The sequence below is a fragment of the Nestor notabilis genome, unplaced genomic scaffold (genome assembly GCF_000696875.1).
Source record: "Nestor notabilis isolate BGI_N333 unplaced genomic scaffold, ASM69687v1 scaffold22470, whole genome shotgun sequence".
Lineage (NCBI taxonomy): Eukaryota > Metazoa > Chordata > Aves > Psittaciformes > Psittacidae > Nestor > Nestor notabilis.
Window position 1 is genome coordinate 8,623 of NW_009909995.1, and position 271 is coordinate 8,893.

The 271-nt window shown below is 67.2% G+C and overlaps 1 protein-coding gene across 1 annotated transcript in view; it reads right to left on the bottom strand.

Annotated features, from left to right (window-relative positions):
• The window catches only part of VSX1 (visual system homeobox 1), a gene marked incomplete at its 5' end in the record, with an annotated part of 3,664 nt that extends 3,545 nt beyond the window's left edge, over window positions 1-119 (bottom strand). Inside the window, one exon of the mRNA XM_010023859.1 lies at window positions 41-119. Coding sequence (XP_010022161.1) covers window positions 41-119 — 79 coding nt within the window. The remainder of the gene's footprint in view (window positions 1-40) is intronic.
• Window positions 120-271: the final 152 nt, after the last annotated feature.

Here is a 271-nt window from a genome sequence, read left to right on the forward strand (position 1 = left end):
GGTGGCAGCAGCGGGAAGGTGAGAACAGGGACAGCTCTACCTGTGCCGGCGTTTCTTCCTCTTGATCTGGGAGGTGGACATCTTCAGCTCGCTGCCGTCCCCGCACAGGCTGTCCTCATCTGGCAGCAGCATGCAGGAGGGGAAGAGTCACATTCCCGTCGGGAGCAGGGGGACAGACCCAGCTCCCAAAACACGGCGGGGGAGCGGGGCCGGGGCTCCCCGTCCCCCCCACCCTTGCAACCGGCCGCGGCACCGGTAACGGCATCCTGGG